Consider the following 25345-nt stretch of genomic DNA (forward strand, 5'->3'; position numbering starts at 1 on the left):
TCGTTCAAAGGACTAGAGCTCCAGTTCAAACAAACGTGATTGTTGATGATAATAGGAGATAGTTTCAACCTTCATTCAATATCATTGACCATCAATCACATTTGCGTTCAAACGGTTCATGATAGTTGATGATCGAGTAATTTTAAACAAATATGGTGCACGCTGAGGTCAGCAATTTCGGTGGTATTGAAAAATTTTAGTCTAGAAGTTACGATTTGGAGATACTGAAGCCTACCGGGAGATGATGACAATTGTAGTGTATTGCGTCACATAAGGTCACATAGCGTCACTACTGAAAGGAACTTCCAGTCGTGCTGTAAATATACTCTCCTAAGTGAAAGTAAAATAGCTGATTACGAGTGTTGTACGCTAAATATATTATCTTGATCATTTAATCAAAAACAGTTGAATTAAAGGAATGAAAGTGATCACTTGACCTAGGACTACTCTACAACAATGAACTACACTTCCATTTGAAGTGCCAATTATAATATCAGGCCTCTTTTGAAATGCTATCCCTTAAATTTTCTGCAGATTTGCCAGTCTTACGTTCTACCAGCGAACAGAACGAAATTGCAGGAACGTATGCACACTTGAGAGGCTTTTTGAAAATTAGACGGTATGGCCAGGAGGAGATAATCTCTTGATACGACTAACTAGGTTCAAACGAAATTTACAAAGGCTTGTTTGAGTCACACATCGTCGGTGGGGAATATGTTTACATTACAGAACACTGCGGTATTAAAGGATGCAAAGGAACCTATTCACATCATGATGCTGTAATTTGTGTTTTTTTGGCTGAGAATTATTGTCAAATTGGATAAAATAAGAGAAACGGGGTGTAGAAGCAAGAAGGAGTTAAGAATAACCATAAAGAAACAAGGAACTCTGGGTAGAGGATGGAAAAAATTAACACGGAGATTAAACAAAGGACTTTAGAAAATACAAAAAGGAAAAAAATGAAACACCAAGAATCGAATTATAAACCAAAGTGCGACTGCTGTGGGACGACCAAATGGAGTGTATCTAAAAGTATTCGTATGGGGGCAGAAGATTAAGTTTTGAGAACGGCAATTTTAAAACTAGAGCAAGACAGCGAAAAAAAAGTGCGAAAAAGAGAAAGCTACCGGAAAAAAGGAAAGAAGTCGAGGTACGTATACGAGTTAAGGTAAAATCTTTAACCTGATAAGTTTGAGTCATCTCACTACCTGTTTGCTGGATAATGTATGGATACTCTAAGGAGAAATTACGTCTAAATCACTTCTGGAGGTTAGAGGGTTAACAGCAAGACCCACTAGTTTAGCGTAATGAGGGCACAGCCTTAAACATAAGTCATGTTTATTAAGTTTTCTTAATTGGTATTTTAATAAATAACTGACATTTATATCAAAGATGAAAGTAGAGTATAATTACACAAGCCAACAATCATACGCTGTTTACAATTTTCTTGTTAAAATACAAAAAGAGACCTGAATTAGTGAATGGTTCTTTTTTTGTTTTCTTCTGTTTCTTAGGACTTTTTATCCTAGGTAAAATACCTCCCATTCATCGGGTGTGAAGGGGTTACTACCTGCCAGTAAGGTTTGTTTGTTTTGCACACCACTTGGAACAGAATAAGCATTGCCATGACCAAAATTGGCTTGGGAATTACGATTACTATTGGCATTGTCCGCGATGTAGATGTCATGACCAGTACCAAACAACGGACCGACACTGGAATACCTGTATATTGCGTGCGATGGCCTTTTTACCATGCTTTTAAATGGCGCTAGTCCTTCTTCATTGTGAAGAGAAAATAGGAAAGCATTTGGGGTGCTGGTGTACTCACCACTTGACTCTGGGAAAAGAAAATAATACACCATTACGTTAAAGAGCATATCATCAAGCTTTTTCCGTTTCAAATAACCATTAAGCTTCCACATCAGGTATTGTTATTTTTCTCGCTAGTGTTAAGATATGTGCTGATTTTGTCCTTTTTTTTTTTGTTTGTTTGTTTGTTTGTTTTTTATTTTTTTTAATCAAAATATATCATGCGAACATTATTTCTCATGCCTTTTGCTTCAAGCCTACAGTGTAGGATAGGCATGTATAGTTTGTATTCGAGTCAAGCAGCTCATCCATCTCGGAGCTTATCCTGGTATTCTCAGCATGAAGCAACTGGAAGCTTTACTACTCCCCCCTGGATGGAATACCTATCGAAAGGTTACCCCCTGGTATTTCTTAAGATTTCCCCGATAGTTCGTCGGTACCTACTTATACTCCTGAGAGGAGAGAGACGACGATGCGAGAGTAAATTGATTTGCCCAAAAACACAACTCAATGACCCGGCAAGGTCTCGAGCCCAGACTTCTTGACCCGCAGACCAGCGCACTAACCATCAAGCCACTGGGCCATTCATACTGTTTATGAAGTTTTCCTATTTCGATCATTTTTTTATTTTTATCTTTTACATTAACCGGAACAACGCAAAATGCAAAATACAAAAACATAAAAGAAAGCAAACACCAACAAAGACATAAAGTTGACATATAATAAATATTTACCCCATGGAATGTCAGTGTATCCTCCAAACACGTACTTCCCTGCTTTTACGATAGTGACTGTGTGAGGTCTCCCATCACACCTTTTGTGGAAAGTACTGACCGACCAACCGTGAGTAGAGGCACGGTAACACAGCAGCCACTGAGGATGACTTCCAACTGCAGGTTTCAGAAACTGATGTAGGTTGCTGTAGTAATACAGATTGCCTGCTATTATAGTTGAGGCCTTCCAAAGCGCTGACAAACGGTAAAAAAAAAAATTGCTTGTTTGATAAAACCTTTTGAAGAGGTCTGTTTTTATAAAGCCTATAATTTACATTTGTCATTATTTTTGTTTACTTGTTTAGGTTTTATGATTAGTGTAGCATCATACTATCTTGGTATGGTCGATCACTCTTTGGCGATACGAAACAGGGCTGTAGCAATAAAACTAAACAGGAACCATTCTTAAGGCCCAGAACTTGTTCATAAAATTAATAACCTATATTCTTATCTAATCCAATATATTACGTAACAGATCATCCGCTGATTGCCAAATATTGCAAAATTATGAAAACATTGCATGTAAGGGACGCTGGGCTCATCTAGCCACCCTTATTGCATCATAAGGAATTTTTTCATGCAGTTATGTAACGGTTAAGTCTACTTTGAAAAATTTACGAGATACCACCCAAAATTGTTTTGGGAAAAAAAAAAACAATAGTTTTGTTACCCGACACAGCATTACATTCAGGCTGACTTCCAGTCCATGAACCGTTCATCAAGCAGCGACGTTCTGGTGATCCTATCAGTCCAAAACCAGGCTTACAAGTATATGAAACTTGCTTTCCTTCCCAAAATTCACCTCCGTAAATGAGGCCATAATTTGGGTTTTCCAGCGGTGGACAAATTCTCTGACCTTGAGAGCAGCAAGTGGAAAACGAAAACTAAGAATTTTCAGCATTTCAAAGCTTAGTTACACACGCACGAAGGGGTCCACCATAGATGTACAGGAATCTGTATTAATTAAGAGCAAAAAAAAACTCCCTGCCAAGGGGTAGAGCTCTAAAAAGCTCTTTAAAAAGCTCAGTGAGGACACGTCATGATGTGCAAAACCGGGAATCTATGGATTACAGCTCGTTTTACTTTCCGTTGTACAAATTTTGTTAATTTCAGCCTTTCTAGCTGAACCTATGGTTATCACACCGTTGAATTAAAGTAAAAATCTATCCAGCCACCTTAAAATTGCGAAAAACCTATGAACTGTATCCAACATTTCAAATTAAGAGGCCAAAGAGGTCAGTCAGCGTAAAATTTTCATTCAGTCCCTAAAGCGTTTTGATGGCTCATTATCAATTTATTTACTAGTTTATTTACATACTTATCTATTTTTTTAATTTATTTATTTACGCATTTATCTATTTATTTTTAATGCTTAAAATTTCTCTTTTTATAACTTATCAATTAAACTGTAATGCCATGAGGCCAAGTTTAGCAAAGGAAAACTGCTAATTACTATCAGTAGAGAAAAAGCAACCGTCATCACTTACATTCAGGTTGTATTTCACTCCAATTACCGGACGGTAGACAGGTCCTCTTATTTGGACCAACTAGGCGGTATTGTGGATCACAAATAAACGACACAGATTCCCCAGTCCAGTATCGGGAGCCACGTTTGTGTCCGTTAGATACAGAACCAGGATCACCACAATTAACTAAAACTAAAAGAGTGAAAAAACAGAAACTTCATTGTCTGGAGTGCCCGTATGTTGAATTTAATGTCTTAATCAAAGTGAAATCAGTGGAAAATGGAGCTTAGAAGGGAAGAATGAAAAACAAGAATCTTAATCTTGGTTAACGTAAAAAGTGTGGAAAGTGTTAGTCAGGCGCTGTACAAAGTAAAGAAGCTAAAACTTACTAAGCTTTACAGTGGCTTCTGTTGTCGCATTCTTTTCATTATAAAAAGAGCATTTGTATAAACCAGCGTCACCAGGTTGGAAGCGATCAATAACAAATTCGGTTTTAATCAGATTGTTGCCTTCCCGCTCTGCTGTAGAATCAACTTCCTGTCCATCCTTGAACCACGTGACTTTGGGTGATTGCGACCCACCAGCAGAGCAGTTTAACCTCACCTTATCGCCAACATTCTGTACCTGGATTTCATTAGGAGGACTGGAGACGATATACGGATTTACTATCGAGAGTAGGGGTAAAAAATCACGATCAAATTTTGACTAAATTAAAAAGAAATTATAATTTATAAACGGAGAGATTTACTGCCAAAAAATGCAACCCAAACTTTGACTGTCCGACTGAAGAATACTTTAGAATAATCTTACCAACATCTTTGACAACGATCCATAACACAGCCATCACATTTCTCAGCGGATTAGCCCCCTGGCAGATATATGCTCCACCATCTTCCTTCTTTGTGTTCTTAATCGTAAGTTGGTTACCATCAATGACGTTTCTGTTGATAGGAAGTTGATCTCTTGATCTCGTCCACGTGATTACAGGGGAGGGAAAACCAAAGATGTCGCATTTCAGAGTCATGTCCCATGTCTTGTAGGCTGTCACAGAACGCTTAGGCTCGGAGATAAATTTTGCTGGTACTGCGACAACAAAAAGGTCGGAACAAGATAGAACAAAACAAAAACGGCAAAATGAAGAACAAAAGAAATCAAAACATAGACAAATAGAGAAAAAAAAACAACAGAAAAACAGCAAAAATGAGATTAATTGTCTTTTCATATTTTCATATCCAAATGTTTCCTCAGACAATGAACATTTAAATCCAAAGTCTCCATAGCCTTGAAACTTGAATCTTTTAGGATTGGGCGGAATTGTAGGCTAATATACTTATGGTAGCATCTCAGTCATCAAATGCATGCCCTTTCATGCCCTACAAAAAAAGGCTTTCTCGCGTGTTGGTGTCAAAATTTGGAATAAGATACCAAAAGAATTCAAAACGTTATCAAAACATTCCTTTAATAAACAAATAAAAACGTCTTTATTTCAGATACTAGATAATGAAGATTCTTATCTTGATGTTGAAAAGATCTCCTCTAAACTTAAGGACTGCATAATTAAAACAAATTGATCCGATTGCTTTCAGTACTAATTTATCTGCTTCTATACTTTATTGAACAACTATTGATGTATTTACCAGTTATGCTTCTCTTTATAATTTAACAATATCAAACTATTTAGTTTTTAATTTTCTTTATATATTGTAAATAATGTTTGTTGATGATTGACCCGCCTCGAATAGCAAATTTGCCATCTGCGGGTCAACATAATCTAAATTATTTTGTAAAAAAAGAAAAATAAAGTGTGTAAAGTGTGTAAGTGTGTGTGTGTTCATATTTACACATTAATGTTTACTTCTCAGTATTAGATGTCGCTGAGGGCTACAGCCTGTAGTGCAGGCTTTTTATTAGGGCGAGTTAACGTTAAGAAGCTCGCGATTGTTTATTCAACCGGTCATGTTTGATTTGGAGTTAAGATTTGATGGTGGGGGGATTGGGTCGGGAAAAGGCGTAATATTCACTGCCCCACCCCCTCCCCTCTACTTCTTTTTGACCATGGCTCACCCTCTAGGTACAAATAACATTCTCTCCCTAGAGTTCCGCTGCTGTAAAAGTCAAGAATGATAGTTACAATTTCCCCAAGATAATACTGGGAACTCGCCGGCCAAAATTACGCCTGCTTTGCAGACTATGAGGGCTAAAGCTAAGACTGGCATCAATATACGAAACGTTTGGGACTTTATGCATTTTAACAATTTTGGTCATTTCATTTCATTTCTTATGACTTATTTTTCTCTTCATTTCTTTATCCTTCGTCAATCCAGGTGACCATGGTGCTAATTTTTCTCTTCTTAATACAAAGTCATGTACATACCTCTCACTGTAATGTTCACTGATAACTCGACTCTTCCCAACAGATTCTCTGCTGTGCAGGTGTACATGCCACGGTCCTCAAACTTCATTTCGCTTATTTCCAAATTCCTTTTCTTAAACTGCTTTGTTTTGTCCTCTATCAGGCGCCCATTTTTAGACCATGTGACCACAGGTTGTGGGAAGCCAGTGGCTTCACAAGGAATTGTGACGCTTTGTTTTTCTCGAACTATCAGGGAAGACGGAGGCTTTTCAATGAAGAGTGGCAGTTCTTAGAGGGAAACAATATCATTATTAATGAACTGAAGAAAATAAATGAGTCCAGACTTATCGTTGTGGATCAAGAACAATCTACAAATACAGAAAAACTACAATATGCAAATTTTGATTTTGTTTTCCTAGGTGGTAGGTTTTGTTTTCCTAACGGCGCACTACAGAGTAATTGTTGTCCAAAGAAAGAGGCTTGAAATCTTACTTAACTGGCTTCCTCCACGACTATCTGTCTTCGTTTGGGCTGATATCCCAGGGGGGCCTGGTAATCCCCTGCTGCCTTTTTTTCCTGGAGATCCTGGTCGCCCCTTTGCTCCCTTTGCTCTCTTTTTTCCTCTTTTTCCAGCTGGGCCGGGAGGACCCTGGGGCCCAGCCGATCCTGGTAAACCCGGGGGACCTGGTGGGCCTTTTGGTCCAACACGACCTGATTATGAAATAAAAACTCTAGATTAGTGTGATGAGCGCAATAAAACATCAGAAAAATCACTTTTCAGTTATTTTTTCTCACGTAATAAAGTATCAAATCTCGATAACTATCTTTTGGTTCAAACGTCAGCAAACTAGGTTCTCATAAAAAAAAAATTACTTGAAGTATGTATTATTTTTTTAAGGCAAAAAGAGATAAAAAAGCGAGAAGGAACTGATAACTCATGATTTGTGAGACTCTGATATTGCTATAAAAAAATTAACTACTGCATCTTTGTGCTTGATTTTGATTGAGGTTGAGCAGAATATTCGTTGTTATTGACTATACGTGCCTTGCATTGAGTTAAAAACCAATGCGACCCTTAACATTTCAGAGAATATCTCTAAATAAATTGAGTGTAGGAAAACAACCAAAAAAGAAGGAAAAGCAAACACTGGTTTTAAACTTTTAACTGGTGAAAAAAAAAAGAAAGAAAACTTTAACTGATAAAAATTCCGTACCGAGAAAAGACATAATCTTTCTCAATTCAATACTGCGTTATTCTTCGTGGTGTGGACTGCTAATTAAGTTCCCGATTTTTGCTGTTATCGAGTTCAGCTCATAAGGATGATATACACACTAAAATCTTACCCTTAACGCAAATGATGTTTCCCTCTGTCGAGTTCTGAGGATTTAACCAAAAAAGAAAATAATTATTTTACGGGAAGTGTCGAAAGTCTTGAAAGGTTAAAGTTTTATAGTATTTCCCATCACGAAATTAAGGCAATCAAAAACAGGGTTCATGTAAGAATTTACGGTGCGTTTCGCTTTAAATCTGCACTTCACTTTGAGTTCAGTACATATGTAAGAGTTGAGAGTTCTAGCTATTCGGCGATCGTAAAGCCAACAAACTCAAGGAAAAAGTCTTTAAATAATTTATTTCTAGATGTCCGAGCCGTGTGCCAACAGGAGGAAAAAAATTACGAGAGAAATGAAGTTATTAATTCAGTACTTAAAACCCTAGCCAAAGGGAACTAAAAGAAAAAAAATCTGTGTAAGTGTGTAGATTTGATTGGAGGCGACAAAGTACTTGTTCCGTTGTAGCTAAAGCAGACTGAGTTCCTCATTTCTGGTTATTGATTAATCACCACTGAGATGAGATGACGTACGCGCAGCGATGTTATTTACCAAAGAAGGTTCTTTCAGCTTTTTTTTTGTAACACACACTACTCAGTTTAGCGTTACCCGGTAACGCTAAATCCAGATAATTGATGGTTTTGCTGAAACTGTAATGGATACGATGATAAAGAAGGCCAGTCTTAGATAAAAACACATATAAATGTCAGGGCTTCGTTAAAAATATCTCCAATTTATCTAAATCCAAATCCAAATAATAATGATTATTGAGACTGTCACACTAATCATTATTTGGATTTGTATTGTATTTGTTTATTTGTACGATATTCTGAAACTCTTCAATAGGAATGGGTCACTTTTAGTGTGCAAATATTTCATCGTAATTTGGTTTAACCAATTGCTTCGATAATTCAAATTGGCCGCCTCCGTAAAGAGTTTCTAAAGCTGATTTTTCGAGCGTTAGCCCCGCGTCATTCGCTTTGTCGGATCTAGCATAGATAGAGTAAGCTATTTCCATGCATTTTAAAGAACTCCCAAGGTCAGGAAACATAAATATGAGATTTTGCTCCAGTTATAAGCGGTTCTTCGGCAAGATTGGTTTATACAGTTGTATAAAACTGAGAGATAGCACTTACGCTTCGATTTCCATTCGACTTGGCACAGACGTTGCTACATTTGCGGCACAAGGATGATCTATCTGAAGTTCTTCTCACGCGAACAATTTCCTCCATTTGCGCTCCGCTTGGACGAGGATGAGTAATTGTAGGCAGAGAATTTACGCGATTTCCAAGCTCAGACGAAGGATTTGGCATCCGTAAATTTTGTTCAACTGCCATCAAACGCGAATGTAATCGTTGCAGAGAATAACAAGTGAAACCAAGTGAGCCCAGCGTGATAATTAAGTTGAATGAGAAGCAAAACAGGAAAACATGCGAATTATTATTCGCTTTGGACTCCATCTTTGAGACCATCTCTTTTGAAACAGATGTAAGGATTTAGGGCTGGCGAACAATGGCTTGAAACATAACCGAGGGGTTTTATGTGGGGTTTCAGATAAACAGGACGTTCTAAACTGGACATATTTCAAACAGAGGCTTGACATTGATACGTGTTTCTATCTAAGACGACCTTCTTTATAATCGTACCTATTACAATTTCAGCAAAATTATCAATTTTCATTTTACAGGTAAACAAGCAAAATTTTAGGATCATGACGCACATTTGAATAACTCTCGCAACATTTAAGTGAATATTTGATAAAATAGAAAAACTGTAAAAAGGGTCCTTTGTGTCATATATTTTAAGAGTCCACAGCGAATCACTTCAACACCGGAGAACACTAAAAAGCATTAAGGGATGTTTTAGGTGCTGTGTCACGCAATATTTCGAGTGTGGTGGCACGATTTAAACCAAAAATATTGTTGTTGATGGAAAGAAATCCTCAAATAACGGATCGCGTGGGAAGATAATTTCCGAAGGAGTTACCTAAACTAAAACGGAACATGTATTGACAATGGTAAGCATAGGAAATTTAGGTTGTTTATTTCAATGTACACAAACCTAGATGTACAAAATCTACAGGAAATAATATCGCTTGGGGGAATAGGGAAAAATTGGAAATCATGAACGATAAATGTTCGTTCTTGGTGAGCAATTGATATCTAATACAAATCTCAGTGCATGGATCGTCCTCTATGAGGGCACGGTATGGGAAAAAGGCGAGATATTCAGGCTAAGAAGGTATTCTTGAGGAGTTTTACACTTTTGAATTGGCCTCTTGTTAGGAAAATGTCTCAAAGATTAATCGAGCAGCAGGTGCAAACCTGCTTGGTTTAGTCAAAGGAAATGTTATTTCTTCTGCTTTGCAAGAATTGATCATGTGTATCGCTTTTCTGACCGAGGGAAATAATGTAAAACGTGGCTTAAAACAAGGTTTAATACATTTAAAATAGATTGTGCTGACACAGATATTACCCTTTAAGCCTAAATTTGATTTCCCTTGTCTACATGCCCCCTATATCTTCTACCTTTTCCTTTAGGTGCACAATATAGATACTCTTTGCCTTCTTTAATTGTCGTCTTCAACTGATTAAGTCTCTAAAAGTAACATTTTGCACCTTCTGCATTTAGTTATTATATAGCTTAAACTCAAAATCATGCGGGAACAGGAGAGAGGCATCCTCACAGAATTATGGGTGGGGGCCTCTACTCCTCTCCCCCGTGTATCAAGATGAAGATAAGAATAACTTGAGCGCCTACTCAGCGTAAATTAAAAGAGATTTAAAATTAGATCCAAAGTGGGATAATCAATCATCCATTGGAAGAGTCAATCCACATAAAAGACCTCCCAGTCAGCAATTTGGAAGTTCTGACTTCCAGTTAAGATAGTAGATCGGCTCCAGCTACTACCCGGAATGGACGAGTAGGATCCAGAGCTGTATCGATTAAATTTTGTGTATGAGTCTAAACCGATGTTGGCGTTGCTAGCAATGTGGATGTTGTGGCTGGAGCCAAATGTTGGGCCATAGCCGGACTGCTTGTAAATGGCATATTGTGGCTGTTTCACCATGCTTTTAAATGGTTTCAGTCCTCTTGTATTACGGAGAGAAAATATGAAAGCTTTGGAAGTGTAACCATATCCACCACTAGATTCTAGCAAATAAAATAAATATTTTTGCATGAGTCATATCCTTTCAATATCCTATCTTATTTGAGGGACTCACTCAGTCAAGTTCGCATTGGGTCTCAATCTATCTGCTCCAACCAGGCTCTGTAACTAGAGCTCATATTCGTCATCAGAAATGGTCATCAATCGCACACAAAAACCGAAAAAAAAAAAAAAACGCGAAAAATTTTTCGAAATACATAATAATAATAATATGCATTTGAGTGCTATTTAGCCAAGCATGGCTATTTTTTGTAAAGAATAAGAGATTGGCATAGCAAAGATGCCAATTAGTAAAAATATTTCATTTACCCCAGGGAATGTCCGTATATCCTCCAAACACGTACTGTCCTACTTTTATGATAGTGACCGTGTTCCGCTTCCCATCACATCTGCTGTGGAAGGTACTGGCCGCCCAGCCGTGAGTACAAGCGCGGAAACACAGCAGCCACTGAGGATGACTTCCGACTGCGGGCGTCAAGAACTCGTGAAGTTGAGTCTGATAAAGGGCGTTTCCCCCTATTATTGCTGAATTCATCCAGGACTCTATAATTTAACACAAACACAACCGGCTTTTATGTTTCGGCTTTTATATTTAAAATTTGCAAAAGTGCAATGAGCAACGAGGTGGAAAGTTAAGAGAGAGAGGGAGAGAAGGAAGGAAAGAAACCATTTTGCACACAGTTAACGACAATTCCTTTTTGTTTTTCTTTCATTTTGTTGCACAATATCATAATAACTGATGATCACCGTCACAGCAAACATGTCATCCATGAGTAGTATGAGGGAACACACCAGGTTTGTCCCATATAGAGGCGAGCGATTTCCACATTCATCAAGCAAGGAAAGAACGCATTTTAATCACTGTGACTTTGCCAACTAAAAACCTCACGACTCTGACCGCGTTAATGAAATCACAGTTTGGACCCACACGAAGAAATGATTTATTCAGAGGAAGATGATTGACAGCGATGAATATGTAATTTGCAGGTTAACTCTTCGCTTCGTTTGAATAAAAAGAAAAAGAAAATTTTTGGACGTTGTGTTTGTCTGTATGAAAGAAAAGATGGATTAATTAATGGATGGCTGAAATTAACTATTTGCTCCTGACCTGGTGGGACGTAATTCAAGGTTGTCAACGCACTAATAATGCCAAGTTTGTTGCCCGCTTTGCACTGATAAACACCGGCATCTTCAGGACTGAAGTTGGAGATGGTCAAGTTGTGATTTGTAACAGAAGTTCGGCCTTTTGGTAAGGATAATAGGCCTCTTGACCAGACAATCGTCGGTGGAGGAAAGCCAAATGCTCGGCAAGGGATGGAGGCGTCCGACTTTCCCATTACTCTTAGAAACCGATCTGGTCTCTTTGTGAACTCCGGAGGCACTAGATTGATGAAAAAGAAAGTATATAGACTTAAGTTCATATCGTCGTAGACAAGTCGTAAAACTTTAAAACATTTGACATTTGTGCTAAAGGGAGACTGAAAGGAAGATTTCAGGTTATAGGGAACCTGAACGAATATCATTCTTTACTAAATTGAAGGCGAAACTAGCAAAGAAGTAAATTTGAATGACCAAAAAAGAAATCATTAATAACTGTTTCAAATAACTTCAGGAAGGGTTGAAAAATTGGAAATGCTCGATTCAAAGCTGTGTAAAACTGAAAGTCTCCTAAAGTCTGTTACTTTACATCTGAGGCTTTTAAAATGTATTTGGCGTGTCAAAGGTTGTATCTCACCTTCCACAAAAAGCGTTACTTCTTTCTGCACTTTTCCTAATACATTTTCAGCCATGCAAACGTAACTCCCCGAGTCATTATACTCAACATTCCTGATCTGAAGTTCATTGCCGTGGCTGTCCAAATTCTCCATTCCCGTTTTATTAACTTTACTCCAAGTTACTCTGGGTTTTGGATTACCATCAGCTGAGCAGTTAAACGTGGCGGTCTGTTTCTCTGTGACTGTGAGCGACGCAGGAGATACATTTATATCTGGAGCAAAAATAGACTCCCCTGGTTCACCTTTAGGTCCTGGATTTCCAGGATAGCCTGTGTCTCCTTATAAAAAAAGGAAGTAAAAAAATTTAGGTCCTGAGTTTGATTCTATTTAAGCTTCGACATCAGCGATATGATTCATAAGGGATCGGTGAATTCAGTATTTGCAATATAAGATGTCGCGAGATTCAAAGAGTTGATCATCCAATTCTGATAAAAAAAAAATTGGCAAATTCTTACACTGCGCGACTCTCTGAGCAGCTTTGTAATAAAAAAAAGACAACTGTTTCTCTCTAAATGCTAATAAATGGTGAGCCACAGGTTTACGGGTGTGGATGAGGATTGTGGAGTGAAATCGGAAAAGTTTGATAAATTTTTGCACTTCACTATAAAATGATAAAAAATGTGACCGAATAACCTGCAAACCTTTTTTATAGCAACAAGCAAAAATACGTCAAATACATTATTTCTATCTTGTTAAAAAAAGAACTCGATCTGATATTTAGGGCACCTTTTTGGCCTTTAATTCCTGGGTTTCCTGCATCTCCCTTTATTCCATCTACCCCAGGGTCTCCTCGCAATCCAGGTTTTCCAGGGCGGCCCTCTGGACCTTCTATACCGTCCTTTCCTGGAATCCCCTCTGGTCCAGGGGGACCTGCCATACACAATTTCTTCGTGGGTTGGCAATAAGACTCGATAGATTCAGTGATAAGAGAGGCCATGTACTTTTTTATTGCAGTATCAGCTTCTTCTGAATCGCCAGAAACGTTGCGCTGGGCACTTAAACTTCGGCGGACAATTTTACTGCTGTACTTGATGACTTGAAAAAAAGAAGGTATTTCTTGTTAACTTCCGTACGTGGCTACGCCACAATCTATGACGAATTCATTAGAATTATTGCAATATGAATGCTTTTGTGTTTGGGCACATCTAAATCTTAAATAAAGTTCTGGTTAAGCCGAACAACTGGTTGAGTAGGGCTGACCAAGAAGAGATCAAATAACTATTTTGGGAAAAGAAACAAAGACTTGCAGTTCTTCATCACGACAGATAAGTATTTTTAGGTATAAGTGTTTTTATAGAGGTTGCTCTGGCTGTGGCCTTTAGTGACGCGGATTAGCTTCAATTATGTCCTATCGCGTGACCGAGGCCATCTTTAAAGACGAGCCTTTAAAAGTAAAAGCGAAAAATTCGGGATAACTTCTGTGGTAGTGATTCATTAGGTATAAGAAAGGCCTGCTACCGACCTTTTAATTTATTATCCCGTTCTGCGTGTGAAAAACGCACCAAAACATGCCACTAATGTGGTTACTGAGCCATGCAGGATATTTGAATAAGTTGACCTAGATGAGTATTGTGCTGATTAAAGAGAAAAAAAGAGGAGAATAAGAGACATCAGAGGTATACATATGGTCCAAGTAAGCTTAATGATGAAAATATCCTTGCCAGAAATCTTCCTTCTGAAATGGAACTAAAGTCGAATCTAGCTGCATGCAGAGGAGACTGGTTGTAATATAAACCGGACCAAACTTTGATCAAGGTCACCAAAGGTCTGTCTGTAAGTCGAATAGTAGCATGAGTGATGACTGTTTAGATCCGCTCCCGCACTGCCTTATCTCCTAATCCCTCCAGCGCTATTGTGCTGTTTGTTATCTCATAGATTTAGAAGGAATCGCGCGTTTGCATCGCAGATAATTCTATGACTTTCAGGTCGCAATTATAACTTGAATCTCTATTAACAAATTCCCTCAAATTGTGCACCATGAAGAGTCAAGATTACATAAGATTCTACCAAAAGTACAAAAAAAGGAAAAGAATGTCCTCCAATGCAAATATCTGGCTTTAAGCCCAGAACGATCTCTGGAATTGAGTGAGAGTGGATTTTGAATCATTATATCCATATGCATAAGGTGATACGTTATTGCTAAATCAACACTGACAGCAAAGAAGCCCAGCCTGTGTATCATTTCTGAGATTATTACCAATATTATGGCTGATGATACAAACTGCCTTGATAATGACGTACAGCAATCTTACAGCAGTAAGAGAAAATACATAAAAGTTATACCACCTACCACTTGAAGCATCAAGATGGTCGTTTACACGGTTGGGGAAGCGAGCATCTTTTACCGATTTCAGAGTTTCCTTGATCTCTTGGATTTCAAGGGTGACCTTAACTTCCAACATTTGCGTGCTGATCTCCATTCTTAGGAACAGCGCAATTGTTAGGAGAATTGCAAGAACTGACAACACCAAGGAAGCCTTGTGAAGATTATTGCATTTCTTTGAATGACTCACTTTTGTTTCATCTACGTGTACGTCCATTTCTGTTCAACGATTATCAATTCTAGGAAATGTCGTGCGCGAGAACTTGATTAAGCTTGCTTTCAAATGAGAAACACCTACCAAACCGAGCACAAAGTGGAATATGATCCTTGATTTTACAAGATCGCCTCTTGCAAAGAAAACAGCGAATATTATATTACCATTAAAAAAACAGGCGCCTGAAATGCCACAACCTGTAGCGAGGAAACCTTTTCAAACTCTTTTTATGATTGGATCTTTCATTTGCGATTTTTCTATTCATTTTTTGTATTCGACTTCTTCTTACAATTTTGGTTTTTACACCAAATGTATTCAAAGTTTAGCAAACTGTATTTCATCGAATAAGCGCCTAGGTGTACATTTAAAATTAGGAGGGGCGCTTATTGGAACGAGGGCACCTTATCAAGGAGGTTTTGGGGAGGGGGTGGGGCTTATTAGGTCAGCGCATTGGTAGGACAAAAATGTAAGAACAGATAACGTACTCAAAGGAAACTAAAGAGATAGAAATAACTGGAACGAAGAAGAAACCATTCTCCTGTACTGATTCTGCTGTAGTTGAATCGTAAAAAGTTGTAAATAAAGTGGCAATGGAAAGAAGTTTGCCTTTTGTACCTACCATTAAGAAAATGAGGGAGAAGGGGGGGGGGGGGGCTATTCGAGAGGAGCGCTTACCGACATTATAGCCTGGGGGGTGAGCGGGTATTCGGGGACGGGCGCTTATTCAAGGAAACACGATATGTCTTGTAGGGTAGACCTGACAGTTCGTGGAACTTACGGTCATTCCAGTCCGTCCAACTGTGAGCAGCCCGTGCAAAGTTCCTCCGATCTTTGATAACCTCATTCCTTGTACGTTTTCGGTAAAACTTAAACTTTAATTATTTCACCTCAGTAAAGATCGTGTAGTCCTACAGGCGAACTTAAAGCTTTCTTAATTTGAATTTGGCTCGGCTAGCAATTTTTTTACTTAGTTGAACCGTGACATACGTCATCCCTCAGCTCTCGTCTATGGGCGCTGCCACTCATTCCAGCAGACTGTAATCTATTTCAAAATACAGATTGACATACGTCATGTCGGTTTCTTTCGTTGTACAGTTTCATCAAGATTCAATATACCTACACGGAGGGTCTAAGAATTTAGGACATGAACATTTTGCGCCAATCAATTCGAAACTTCGACACCTCCCCCCTCCACCCTAACAGCATTTGAGCGTCGCCTGTTCCCGTGGATAGATAGAGAAAAACTTCTTTAGTTTAAGTGCAGCATAGTTGTCGACGCGTCTTCACAGTTCTTATGATCGTTTTAGCAGCGCTAGGTGCTATGATCGATTCTTTCAAATTTTAAATACATCTATCAAACAGAAAACGCAAAAAGAAAATTGTATCACAGGCACTTTAAGCGTTTTGTATGGAAAAAAAGAAGAAGAAGAAAAAAAAAAAGGCAACAAAAAAACAAGGATAACTAATCAATGCCTCAGCGAGCACTTTTATTCAAAAGACTAAGGCCCAGTTCAAACAAATATGATTGTTGATGATAGTCGACGTTAGTTTCAACTTTCATTCAATGTCATTGACCATCAATCACGTTTGCGTTCAAACGGTTCATGATAGTTGATGGTATTTGACAAAATCAAACAAAGAGATCGCGTAATTTTAAACAAATATGACGCACGCCGAGGTAAGAAATTTCGGTGGCATTGAAAATTTTAGTCAAGAATTTGCGATTTGATTTGAAGATACTGAAGCCTAACAGCAGATGATGACAACGAACTACAAGACACTCTGAGAAATTTTGACGGCTATTTTAGTCATTTTACCATTTGCCATTTCGGTTTGAGCCTGTTTTTGGCAAAACCGCTGACCTAAAAAACTATCCTTTACTATCACCGACTCATTCAAACGGCAAAACTATCATCAACTATCAAGACGAATTTGAACGTTTCTTAACTACATGACATGTAATGGTAGTCCATGATAGTCTGTATTCAAACGCGCGTGATAGTTGAAACTATGATCAACTATCGTGACTCTTTGAACGAGGCTTAACTACATCCATAGCATGAAAGGGTAACCTTGGATGGTCATTTTCAAGTTTGCTCGTGCAGGCCGTTGCAACATCTGTTATTGAAAGTTGACCTCTTGAGTAAGATATTAAGGAAAAGGTATTTATGAAACTGAATCCGTCACAAGAGTGTTATCCTTTATTCTCTTCAGTCCGTCTTCGACTTTCATTGATTACATCTCAACCTTAGCCGTATTCATAAAAATTTGGTTTGTTATCGTTCGCGACTTATCTCAAACTTCAATATTGTCCTAAGGAATAACTGAAAATAACTTAGTTATACTTATCTAGAGTTAAAAATAGGAGTTTGCTCGCGACCGTTGTACCTTTCCTCCTTCGCATTACGGTAATCGAATCCAGTGACTCCTGGGATTGGAATCTCGTTCTTCGCATATTAACTTTATATCGGTTTTATGGAATAAAATCTTCTACATCTAGGAAAATTGTCGAACCATCTGTCTCATTCACGAATAAATTCTTTGGGAGTTCTGGAAATATTTTCGTTTCTCATATCCAAATTAGGCCAAAAAATCGTGACGCTGACAAACCTCACGAATTTTACCCATCATGCAAACGTCAAGATTTACAAACTACCGTCGGGTGAAGCCCCTTAAATTTTGTTACCTTGCAATATCTGGAGGAAAAGCAAATAAAATCGCCCTTTTGCTAAACAATAAAACATCGGTGTTTGAGACTAGTTTTAAAAGGTGTGCTTTTCAGCTGATAAAGCCAAAAGGTAAATTGAATCGAAGTATGACACTACTTTGCCGGGATTTGTGGTGGAATTATGATATAGCAGTGTTGACTCAACCAAGATAGAAAACCTCCACTTCATCAGGTGTGAAGTAATAAGTCCCACCCAGGATTGTTTTTTGGTCCTTTATACCACTTGGGAGTGAATAAGAATGGCCAAAGAGTGTGTAGGAGTTTGTGTTAGTGTTTGCATTATCTTTAATAACAATGTCGTGTCCTCCACCAAATGTGGGCCCATAGCTTGAATACCTGAAAATAGCATATATTTGCTTAGTAACCAAGCTCTTGAATGGTGCCAGTCCTTCTTTATTTCGGAGTGAAAATATGAACGCCTTGGAAGTACTTGTGTAGCCACCACTGGACTCTGAAGAATAAGATGTGAAATATACATTTTATACATTGAATTTTAAGTTCCTAAGACCATGGGAAAAAAAAAACTCCGACAACTTTTCCAGTCGTTTAATTCTTTAGGAAACACGATGTGTTTAAGTATGCCGCAACTCATATAGTGAGGACCTGATCGAAAGCTAACTGGCCTTTAAAGATTGGCGAAGAATAAGTTTCTTCCCTTAAGTTTAACTAAACGTTTTTTTAGACGAGAACTTGACAGTTATATTAACTAAAACCGAGAGAAAAATTTTCATACGTTTTGACTACTCAATTCTTTTTCCTTTCATGAATTTATAACTTGTTCGATCATTTTTTGGGGTCAAGATGTAAAGCTTATGTTAGATTGTTACTTTAAATACAACTTTATGTCACTGGATTACAATTAAATTAATTGCACTTTATTTCAGTGGATTACAATCAAAGCAGAGAATAAGGAAAAGATATTATTTTACCCCATGTAATGTCCGTGTATCCTCCAAACACGTACTGTCCAACTTTTATGATGGAGACTGTGTTCCGTTTCCCATCACACCTTTTGTGGAAGATACTGGCCGCCCAGCCGTGAGAGGAGGCGCGGTAGCATAGCAACCATCGAGGATGACTTCCAACGGCAGGTTTTAAAAACTGTTGGAGTATGCTTTCATAAACCAAATTGCCTGCTAATATAGTCGAGGCTATTTGAGGTGCTGAAAAAAGGAAATAGGATACAACTTTTCTTGAAAAAAGCTTTGATGTTTTTGTTTTGATCAACCTGATGGTAATTGGTCTAAGTGGGGTGATGGCTTTTACGGCTAACAATTAACATTTCGGCCATTTTGCGGCTAACGATTGACTTCCTTCCTTTGTGATTAATTAAAACCTCTTAACGGTTAACTTTTTGCGACACAATTAAATTGGTCATTTTTTACGCCTAACAGCTAAATATTTTCGTCATTTTACGGCTAAAGGTTAAGCCCTTTGGGATCTTCTCAGTAACTTCGAACATTATGAATTCTATCGCAATGGAAAACATTTAATCAACGTCTAATTATACTCAGAAATAACAAGCGATGCAATCATTCCAAAATTTAAATATCTTTGGCATTAGCACCAGCTGATCCTTGATAAGCTTGTTCCTTTAGTAAGCATTTTTTTTCATCCTCATCTTTACTATCAAGAGAGACTTTGTACATTTTGCAGATATAAAGAATTTTTATAGGAGCGAAGTTTTTCCCCTGCAAAGCTGTCACCGACTATTGCATAGAAATAATATTGAAAATTAAGAAAAAACAATTTTTCTTTAGTTTAATTAATTTTTAGCTGCACAATTTTGAAGCATTTTAGTGAAGAACGCATTTCATTGTCAATTTTTATCTTAGTCAGCCGCAAGGGGCGAAATATGCCGTGATATGCAATCCATAGCTGCCAGTATTTAAACGAACAAAGAGGCGATAACGAAATTGTAAACAGTGGCGTATTCAACAAGACAAGAATCTTTTGAATCTGAACAGAGGTATTAAGGTTTAATTTAAGGAAAACAAGTTTGAAATGTTCCTTAAGTCGCTGAAAGGGTATAAAAACCTAAGCGAGTGTGAGACCTTGTGGATCCGGACCTTCACCTTTCTCTTGGTTTCGTAACACTCACCTACATACTGTAGGTGAGTGTGGGTGGCACTTGGAACAAATAGAATTAAAATAACTTCATTTACTGAAGTCGACTGTTTGCAAAGGATGGCGTTCCCTTCCTGTTCAGTGATATAAACCTTCCTTGAAATAATGAGAAATTTTTAACCAAAAAATTAAACCTTATATTTCCTGACCTTGCTCATCATAATTTAATGTTGTTAGGACACTAACAGATCCAAGTTTGTTGCTGGCTTTACACTGATATGTACCACTGTCTAAAGGACCAAAGTTGACTATAATAAGGGTGCCATTCTTAGCAATCGTGGTCCGGCCTTGCGGTAATGGGACAAATCCTCTTGACCAAACTATAGTTGGTGGCGGAAAACCAAAAGCTCGGCAACGAATAGAGGCGACTGAGTTCGCAGGGACTTTAGTTAGCCTCTCAGGAGTATGGATGAATCGTGGAGGAGCTAAATTTAAAAAGGAAACCAACATTATGAATTGATAATAAAAACTGACCGTAACGAACTAATCACTGATATTTGTTTATCGCCCGGAAGGGAGGAGGGGAAGATGGGGGGGGGGGGGGGGGCTCACGGTTTTCAGGGAGAAAGGAGGGGGAATCGGTTGTCACCAACAGAGCATGTGACTGCTTCCCTACGAAAGGCGCACGAAATCAAGTATTTCCATTATCAGCATCACCTTCAACGGTAAGTTTCACCGTCTTCTGAGCTTTTCCTAAGATGTTTGTGGCCACGCAAACATAGCTTCCTGAGTCGTTATAAGCAACATTTTTGATCTGCAACTTATTATCGTGACCGTTCATGCTGACTTGTCCTGCACCGCTCATTTTACTCCAAGTTACTCTGGGTTTTGGATTGCCATCAGCTGAGCAGCTAAACGTGGCGGTCTGGTTCTCAGTGATTGTATGTGAGGCAGGAGAAACATCAACGTTTGGAGCAGATATGGACTGGCCAGGTTCACCTTTAGGTCCCGGATGACCAGGAACTCCTTTGTCGCCTAATGGAAATTTAGGGGGAATGTCTTACAACTGTCGGAGCAAAATTAATTGGCGCAGTAAAGATTGGCTTTGAAGACACGGAGGAAGCCCGCTCTTTGGCGCAGAACGCATCTATTTTAAACTTTATGATAGATTTGTGCTTGACAATGAACCTCCAGATTTTTCTCTATTCTTTTGCGATTTAGCATCGATTTGGCACCATATCAGAAACTTATAGTTCAAAGCTAAATTTGTTAACCATATTAGACCTATAGATTACGACCAGATTCCATCCCAAGAAAAGAAAATTAACCACCACATAGAACCTAGTGAAATCCTTTTCCACAAGTTAAAGATACGTTTATCGTAGTAGATAACAATCTGTCTCAATCAAGAGATGCCCATTCTTGGTTTCATTCTTACAATGGCAGGGACCGCACAGCAAGTTTTTGAGGGCAAGGGCTATTTTTGGCTTCGTTAAAGCCCCCCAGCTCCCCTCTGCGCCTGCATCGTGGTAAAGATTCTAACAAAATTTCCACTCATTTTGTTTTCAATGACGATGATTGTTATAAACAAGGAGCAAGGGAGGGAGGGAGGGAGGACCTTTAGCGTATCTGCGACAAGGCTGTGGAATCAACTACCCATAAACCTAAAAAAGAGGCGACAACAGTTGCTTCTTTCAGAAAGGCCTTTCACAGACATTTTCTAACGAGCTACTAGGAAGTAGAACATTTCAGTCCGAATACGATTTAACCCGACCTGAGCGGCATATTTTATTTTATCTAGTTTTTAGCTTGCATTCTTATAAACCTGTTGACCTGTCTTATAATCCTCAAATGCATTTTAATTCTAATTACGGTACTTTTCGGATCGAGGGCCAAACATTGTGTGTTACTCTCCTAAATATAAAAAAATTAATAATAAAAAAGTGCTAGTAGCTCTTGATTCATACCCTTTTCTCCCTTCATTCCAGGATTTCCAACATCTCCTTTCATTCCTTGTTTTCCAGGTTTGCCTTTCACTCCCCTTTTTCCCCTAGATCCCCTTGGACCTCGTTTACCGCGCTTTCCCGGGATTCCCTTTGGCCCCCGCGGCCCTGCCACACAGACTTTACCAGCGGAGAGGCAGTAAGTCTTTACAGACTCAGTTACGAGAGAGGTCGTGTACTTCCTGAAACCGTCTTTCAGTTGATTAACTAAATCACTCCGGGTGGTGGTTAAGCTGCGACGAACAATGCTGAAGTCGTGTTTCATATCTAAAGAAAAGCGCAAGAGTTAATCGTTTTTGCTTTTTTTTTTTTTAACATTAATTATATCATATTTATGTTACACAAAATTCTCCCTCCTTCATGACCAAAAAAAGGAAGGCACGCTTTTTTGCCACTTATCTTGTTCAGAAATATTTTGTTTAAATCCTTTTCTGCAGAGGACGAGTCGGAGAGAAGCAACTAATTCGTTTGAAATGAAAAATTTAAAGATAAGTATATAATGGGCAGTCCTGACTTGTTTCAATAAACGGGTCAAGTCTCTGACTTAAAGTCAAATCTGTGTTGACAAAACTTCTCTCAATATATCACAATCAAGAGAAATGCTCAAATACATTTCAGTTGTTGGTGGGCTGATTTGCATTAAAATGTCATACGCACAAACACTTCATTGGATAGATTTTCTTAAGTCTCTTGTTTGTTTTAACTAAAAGCGGTCGCAGCGGAATGCGCTCGGCTTGCTTTAGTATGGATCAAGTACAACACCGCCAAGCAAGCGACGTACAATTGTTAAAAAAATTTTCTTCTAGATGACCTACCGTTGGAGATGTCTGAGTCTTAACGAAGTAGAGTAGCTCTCACAGATTCGAGAGCATCTCCCATTTCTTTAATTTTCAGCGTAAATTTTGAATCCAGCATTTTTGTGTTTGTCTCTGTTCTTACAAAGAGAATAACCGTCATCAGAATGGCTGCAACAGACAACAGCGATGAAGCCTTTTGAAGACGGTCACCAAGTTTTTCTTTCATTGATGGAATTTTCGTTTTCTGTGCGTTGATATCCATGGTGTTTTCCCTGCGTGCTTTGTTTTAAGTAGAAAAGGCACAAAACAAACTCGTCAAACTCAGCGGTAATAATCATACAATTACTGCACAAGGTTTTGTTTACCGTTTCAGCCCTCGAGAAACTGCGGAATAAAGGAGCGCTACGGTTAATTGTGTCCAAAATTGAAGGCAGTCCAAATTCTTTACGAGTTTACAATAATCCGGCTTCGTGTATCATTAAGTCAAAAGGCAGGTAGGTAAGTATTTTATTTATCCACTTTACACGGTGAGTACAAGACTCGTTTAAACGTGAACGTGCTAAATTACTATAAATTCAGACATAAAGACAATCGGTAATTAGTCCTAACGTCGGCGTGTGGTTTTTAGCATTTTTCAAAAATATTTATCATCTAACAAGAGTAGACTGTCCCTTCGGTTTTCTGCCCTTCTAATAAAGAACCTTAGAATTTAGAGGCGACCTTTTTTATGGGATGCTTGAACGAGGTGCTTGAACGAGGTGCTTAGCACTACTAACGATTGTTAAATCACTGCAGGAGGTTTAGTTTACCATTTCAGCGCTCAAGGAACTACAGAGTAAGGAAGCATTACGGTTATTTATATTCATTGCTGGAAGCTGGCCAAATTCAACTCTAGTTCGCATTGAACCGGCTTCGTACATTATTTAGTGTGATTTATAAATCGGTAGTTCTAACGTCAGTTTCGGTTTTTTCACCATTTTCTCCAAAGAGTTACCGTCTCAAAAGTGTCCATATTCCGTTCAGTTTTTGTGTTTCTGTTCATCTAATAACGAAACCTTACAAGGTTGAATGGATCTTGTCTGTCACCCGTTCTTTGTCACGGCAGAGTAAGTGAGTGTCCATCGGTTTACAGAAGCTCTTAGACCTGATAGGAACGTCATCCCTTCCTCGTAATCTTTCTCAAGCTAACCTCTGTACAGGCTTGGACTTAGTGTTCTTAACATAAAATTGGCTGATTAACCTATTAAAGCCTCCTACCGGTCAAATTATTCATTGAGAACTTAAATTGTGTCAGAATTTGCCGCATATGCAGATCCTCATAACAGCTCTATTAAGTGTCGCTGCTTCAAGGGCAGAATTAGTCTTCGATGCTCAGAGACGTTTGCAGGAAACGCTTGACTTTACAACCGTGTGTGCTCTTAAGAGACGTAAGGGTGTTATGCCCGTTAATTAATTTAGCTGGTCCTCGGTAACGGAGCCGTGAGCGATTCAAACAAGAGAAATAACGTTTTCATGTTCCGCCAGAATGGTTTTTTACTGTCATTTACTCTACTATGGACTAAATAAGAATCGTCGAAGTTTCCAAAGGAGTTTGATCTTCATTCTCAGGGACAGCGCAATTGTTAGAATTGCAAATACTGCCGACAACACCAAGGAAGCCTTGTGAAGGTTATTGCATTTCTTTGCATGTCTCCCTTTTATTTCATCTACATGTGCATCCATTTCTGTTCGACGCCTATTAATTCTGGGATAATGTTGTGCGGAAAGACTTGATTGAGCTTAGCTTTCAAGTGTGAGAAAAAACCTACCAAACCGGTAACACAGGTGAAACTTGATCATTTATTTCATCAGATCGACTCTTTCAAAGAAGACAGCGAATATAATAGTATCATTAAAAAAAACACAGGCGCCTGAAATGTCGCAACTCAAATGGTTGGAGTTAATAGGGATTCAAGCAAGGAAAATCAAGGGGTTTGAGATAGATGAGTCTAAGTTAACAGGGGTTCCACTGTAGTTTGCCTCTCATGAGCCAATAAATAGATAAACATTAAAGGCATTTTATCTTGAAATATTCTTTTTCACTATTCTGTATTCATGAGGTTGTTGGCGGAACAATACTGCTGGCATGTAAAGTGGTGGGTGTCAGTGGAGGCGCTGTCGTTCCCGGGATTTTGGCCCTCTTTTTGTAGACATATATATCCGAGATAATAGCCTGGAAAATGATACAAATGCCTACAAATGCCATAAAAGTTATCTTCTTGGCTTCCTGCAAAATGGAAAAAAATAAGATAGATGTCAGAATTCTTGGTCTTCAGAGGGGAACAAAGAAAACTTTGATTCAACATTATGTAGATTCGAACTTCAGTCAGTTCTGATTTCTCAGTCATATGCTATACTACAGGGAATGCTTTCAGAGGTTGCTGCACATCCTTCAAGAAGTTGTGTCAGAAAACTCCTAAAAACCATCCAATTCTGGCCTTTGCTGCTACACAATTCCCTGTAAATTAGTTGCCAGAATTTGGTGTAACATTAAGATAAA

The 25345-nt window shown here is 38.4% G+C and overlaps 4 protein-coding genes across 5 annotated transcripts in view; all 4 read right to left on the reverse strand.

Moving 5' to 3' along the window:
• Positions 1-1321: 1321 nt before the first annotated feature.
• Positions 1322-9332, reverse strand: LOC113665329 (uncharacterized). The gene is made up of 10 exons (XM_089202178.1): positions 8867-9332; positions 7746-7779; positions 6894-7112; positions 6423-6689; positions 4859-5131; positions 4438-4713; positions 4070-4240; positions 3253-3438; positions 2544-2777; positions 1322-1837 (listed from the first exon to the last, which is right to left on the reverse strand). Exons 1-10 carry the CDS (start codon positions 9200-9202, stop codon positions 1521-1523), a joined length of 2313 nt encoding a protein of 770 aa, XP_089058304.1. The 5' UTR covers positions 9203-9332; the 3' UTR covers positions 1322-1520.
• Positions 9333-9751: 419 nt separating this feature from the next.
• On the reverse strand, positions 9752-15340 carry LOC149053434 (uncharacterized). Its single transcript, XM_089202212.1, has 6 exons — positions 14965-15340; positions 13401-13709; positions 12635-12952; positions 12008-12280; positions 11209-11442; positions 9752-10883 (listed from the first exon to the last, which is right to left on the reverse strand). The coding sequence occupies exons 1-6, from the start codon at positions 15212-15214 to the stop codon at positions 10558-10560; spliced, it is 1710 nt and encodes a 569-aa protein (XP_089058338.1). The 5' UTR covers positions 15215-15340; the 3' UTR covers positions 9752-10557.
• A 2053-nt stretch (positions 15341-17393) lies between these two features.
• LOC113665373 (uncharacterized) lies at positions 17394-23291 on the reverse strand. Of its 2 annotated transcripts, XM_089202278.1 has the most exons (7): positions 23172-23291; positions 22825-23085; positions 21974-22276; positions 20724-21041; positions 20216-20491; positions 18869-19102; positions 17394-18390 (listed from the first exon to the last, which is right to left on the reverse strand). In XM_089202278.1, the coding sequence occupies exons 3-7, from the start codon at positions 22272-22274 to the stop codon at positions 18080-18082; spliced, it is 1440 nt and encodes a 479-aa protein (XP_089058404.1). In that variant the 5' UTR covers positions 22275-22276; positions 22825-23085; positions 23172-23291; the 3' UTR covers positions 17394-18079. The 2 variants fall into 2 exon arrangements, with proteins under 2 accessions (XP_089058404.1, XP_089058399.1); XM_089202273.1 differs by having other exon boundaries at positions 22825-23290.
• A 1331-nt stretch (positions 23292-24622) lies between these two features.
• LOC113665395 (uncharacterized) overlaps positions 24623-25345 on the reverse strand; it is a 4862-nt gene continuing 4139 nt past the window's right edge. Inside the window, exon 6 of the mRNA XM_027181068.2 lies at positions 24623-25072. Within this exon, the coding sequence (XP_027036869.2) occupies positions 24899-25072 (174 nt within the window). The 3' untranslated portion in view covers positions 24623-24898. The remainder of the gene's footprint in view (positions 25073-25345) is intronic.

This window comes from Pocillopora damicornis, chromosome 1 (genome assembly GCF_964200805.1).
Source record: "Pocillopora damicornis chromosome 1, jaPocDami1.2, whole genome shotgun sequence".
NCBI classification, from domain to species: domain Eukaryota; kingdom Metazoa; phylum Cnidaria; class Anthozoa; order Scleractinia; family Pocilloporidae; genus Pocillopora; species Pocillopora damicornis.

What these genes read in the sequence shown, in the direction of transcription:
- LOC113665329 (XM_089202178.1), bottom strand. Translation starts at nt 9,202, where the DNA reads ATGGTCTCAAAGATGGAGTCCAAAGCGAATAATAATTCGCATGTTTTC. An exon ending in AAACATCATTTGCGTTAAGG is followed by an intron (nt 7,113 to 7,745) that starts GTAAGATTTTAG and finishes TTTCATAATCAG; the next exon opens with GTCGTGTTGGACCAAAAGGC. An exon ending in GAGTGAAATACAACCTGAAT is followed by an intron (nt 3,439 to 4,069) that starts GTAAGTGATGAC and finishes GCTGCTCTCAAG; the next exon opens with GTCAGAGAATTTGTCCACCG.
- LOC149053434 (XM_089202212.1), bottom strand. Translation starts at nt 15,214, where the DNA reads ATGGACGTACACGTAGATGAAACAAAAGTGAGTCATTCAAAGAAATGC. An exon ending in AGTAACGCTTTTTGTGGAAG is followed by an intron (nt 12,281 to 12,634) that starts GTGAGATACAAC and finishes TCATCAATCTAG; the next exon opens with TGCCTCCGGAGTTCACAAAG. An exon ending in CTTGAATTACGTCCCACCAG is followed by an intron (nt 11,443 to 12,007) that starts GTCAGGAGCAAA and finishes GTTAAATTATAG; the next exon opens with AGTCCTGGATGAATTCAGCA.
- LOC113665373 (XM_089202278.1), bottom strand. Translation starts at nt 22,274, where the DNA reads ATGAAACACGACTTCAGCATTGTTCGTCGCAGCTTAACCACCACCCGG. An exon ending in GGTGAAACTTACCGTTGAAG is followed by an intron (nt 20,492 to 20,723) that starts GTGATGCTGATA and finishes TTTTAAATTTAG; the next exon opens with CTCCTCCACGATTCATCCAT. An exon ending in ATTAAATTATGATGAGCAAG is followed by an intron (nt 19,103 to 20,215) that starts GTCAGGAAATAT and finishes TCCTTTTTTCAG; the next exon opens with CACCTCAAATAGCCTCGACT.